The sequence below is a fragment of the Vicia villosa genome, linkage group LG1 (genome assembly GCF_029867415.1).
Source record: "Vicia villosa cultivar HV-30 ecotype Madison, WI linkage group LG1, Vvil1.0, whole genome shotgun sequence".
NCBI classification, from domain to species: domain Eukaryota; kingdom Viridiplantae; phylum Streptophyta; class Magnoliopsida; order Fabales; family Fabaceae; genus Vicia; species Vicia villosa.
Window position 1 is genome coordinate 36,235,867 of NC_081180.1, and position 3,169 is coordinate 36,239,035.

Consider the following 3,169-nt stretch of genomic DNA (forward strand, 5'->3'; position numbering starts at 1 on the left):
ATGGAGAGTTGGAAGAACATTCCTTTATCTAAAGAGGAGGAGGAAGGAGTTGTAGCGGCTGACGACGAAATCAGTGGAGATGAAATTTTTCAGAGGACCCTGGCTGGGAAACTCTGGACCGACAACAACTTCAACTCGAGGGCATTTACAAGTACAATGATTAGTGCTTGGAAGCTTAAGAACCCGGTTGAGACACAAGAGCTCAACAAAAACTTGTTCCTATTTCGTTTCTCCACAAAGAGAGATTTGGAGACTGTGTTACGGAATGGACCATGGAGCTTTGATCGAAACCTGCTAGTCCTAGTTCGAATCTCTGGAGAAGAACAACCCTCTGCGTTGAACATGCATTTTGGAGTATTTTGGGTTCGGATCTACGAACTCCCTTTAATTCTCAGAACTGAAGCTATGGCAAAAAAGATTGGTGGAATCATTGGGGTATTCGAAGAGATGGATCAGAAAGAAGCCCATAAGAACGGACGGTTCCTGCGTGTCAAAGTTAAAATGGATCTAAAGCAACCGTTGAAAAGAGGCACGGTGGTGAAGTTTAAGGACAAGACCCTGAGGATACATTTTAAATATGAACGCCTACCTACGTTCTGTTTTGTATGTGGCAGGATTGGTCACCAGTTAAAAGACTGTGAATCCCTTGGTGACATCAGTGAAGAAGGCTTTGAAGACATCGAAGAACAGGATCTCTCTTTCGGCCTCTGGCTAAGGGCATCCCCATTACCCAGAATTACGGAAGAACAGCATCGAAAAGACTCGAGTTCAGGAACGTGTAGTAGAAGCCTGTTTAACATCTCCTCATCTCAAAGCAAATGTGGATCAAAAGGTAAAGAGAAGGAGGACGAGGCCGAAGTAGAACAACATCCAGTCAGAGAAAACATGAGCAAGGAAGTAAGGAAGGAGGCTGAGGGCACCAAACAAATCTGCAATCTTGCTATTGAGTCAGTAGCAGAATCTCTAGGTGCGGTTGAGATCTCCAAACCGTCATCAAATGCTGGAAGTAGCCAACATGGGACCACAAAGAAGAAAAAGTGGACAAGGAGGAAATCGGTGAAAAAAGTTATTGAGGAGAAGATTAAGAATAAGGAGCTTGAGACTGGCAAAAGACAACTTATTGATGTGTTGATTACTGAAGGTTCCCTAGAAGATTGTGGGGAAAAGAAGCGAAGGCATGAGAAAGACGGGGAGGCAGCGACACATAACGGACCAGAGGTAGTGTTGGAGACCCAACACTGCCTACCCCAATGAAGATCATTAGTTGGAACTGCCGGGGTTTGGGGAATCCCCGTGCAGTTCGAGCCTTGCTAAGGCTCCTCCGTTTGGAAAACCCCTCCATTGTGTTTCTCATGGAAACACGTCTTAAGTCTGAAGAACTGCAGGTTGTTAAAGGAAAGAGTGGTTTTGAGTCGGGTTTAGCTGTAGACTGTTATGGAAGTAATAAAATGAGGAGTGGCGGAATAGCTCTCTTATGGAAGGAGAATGTTAATCTGTCCATCATGTCCTACTCTCTGAATCATATTTGTGGGCTGGTGGAAGATGCTTCAACGGGTCAACCTTGGACCTTCAATGGGATCTATGGCTTTCCAGAAGAACATAAGAAAAGAAACACATGGGAACTTGTCAAGGAACTGAGCCAAAAAGGAAGCGAAGGAGCTCTGTTTGTTGGGGACTTTAACGATACTCTCTTTGAAAATGAGAAGCAAGGTGGTATTCCTAGATCTTCTGGTCAGTTCTATTGGGGGCGGAACACCTTGGACTCTACGGGTCTTACTGATTTAGGATTTGAAGGATATCCCTTTACGTGGACCAATGGGAGGGAAGGCGAAGCAAATATTCAATGTCGTCTCGACAGGGCTTTAGCTTCTGATTGTTTCATTAACGCCTTTACACCGGTGAAGGTTCTCCATTTAGCTCGTTTCAACTCTGATCATGCTGCTGTCAGGATCGATCTAGAAGCTAATTCGGATACCCAAAATAAGAAAAGGCATCATTTGTTCAGGTTCGAAGAGGCTTGGTCCAGAGATCCAAAATGCGAGTACCTGATTCACAAATTATGGAATAGACAGCCTCTAGGCAGTCTCAAGCTTAAGGCCATGAAAAGCCTTGAGTGCGAATTCCAGGAGTACAAACTGGCCTCGGTGGGGAAGGAGATTAAGAGAATTGAAGGTAAACTGGAGGAGAGTGGGGTGTGGTCTGGGAAGAAGGAAGACTTAGAAATCTACCGGTCTTTGGAGCAACAACGTAACAAACTGCTACAAACTGAGGAAACCATGTGGAGACAGCGGAGCCGTGCGGTCTGGCTGAAACAAGGTGACCGTAACACAAAATTTTTCCACCAAAAAGCTAATCAGAGAAGAAACACAAACGCCATCAAGAAGTTGAGAGATGAAGCTGGTTGCTGGTGGAAGGGGGATGTTCATTGTGAGCGCATTCTGGCAAATTACTTTACTGACATCTTTGCTTCTTCTGCTCCCTCTAATATCCAGGAAGTCTGTTCTGTGGTTGAAGGTAAGCTGGACTCTAATAGTTTCAACTGGTGTCAAGAAGCGTTTACTAGCGAGGAGGTCAAGAATGCTTTAGAGCAGATGCACCCTGTCAAGGCTCCCGGGCCTGATGGTTTACCGGCCCTGTTCTTCCAAAAATATTGGCAAATCGTGGGCTCTGATGTTAACAGAATGGTGCTGGAAATTCTGAATGAGGGGAAGGACCCTAGAGAGCTTAACAACACTTTCATCTCCCTCATACCTAAATGCAAGAACCCGAAGACACCAAAAGACTTTCGCCCAATAAGCCTCTGTAATGTTATAATGAAGATTGTGACCAAGACAATTGCTAACAGAATTAAGAGGATCCTTCCGGAAATTGTCGATGAAGAGCAAAGCGCCTTCGTGCAAGGTAGACTCATAACTGATAATGCTATGGTCGCTATGGAGTGCTTCCACTGGATGAAGCAGAAGACGAAAGGGAAGAAAGGTGTTATGGCCCTCAAGCTCGATATGTCCAAGGCTTACGACAGGCTGGAGTGGGATTTTGTCATCGGTACTCTCAAAGCCATGGGATTCCCTGAGAGTATGGTCTCCCTCATTCATCGATGTATTTCCACTGTCTCCTATCAAATTCTCATCAATGGGCGGCCTAGCAGAATTCTTACACCGGAACGGGG

The 3,169-nt window shown here is 45.2% G+C and overlaps 1 protein-coding gene across 1 annotated transcript; it reads left to right on the forward strand.

The window, feature by feature from the left end:
* LOC131613108 (uncharacterized) lies at positions 1 to 1,150 on the forward strand. The gene is made up of 2 exons (XM_058884841.1): positions 1 to 1,056; positions 1,142 to 1,150. The coding sequence occupies exons 1-2, from the start codon at positions 1 to 3 to the stop codon at positions 1,148 to 1,150; spliced, it is 1,065 nt and encodes a 354-aa protein (XP_058740824.1).
* Positions 1,151 to 3,169: the final 2,019 nt, after the last annotated feature.

Coding starts and splice junctions, on each gene's coding strand:
- LOC131613108 (XM_058884841.1), top strand. CDS start 1: ATGGAGAGTTGGAAGAACATTCCTTTATCTAAAGAGGAGGAGGAAGGA.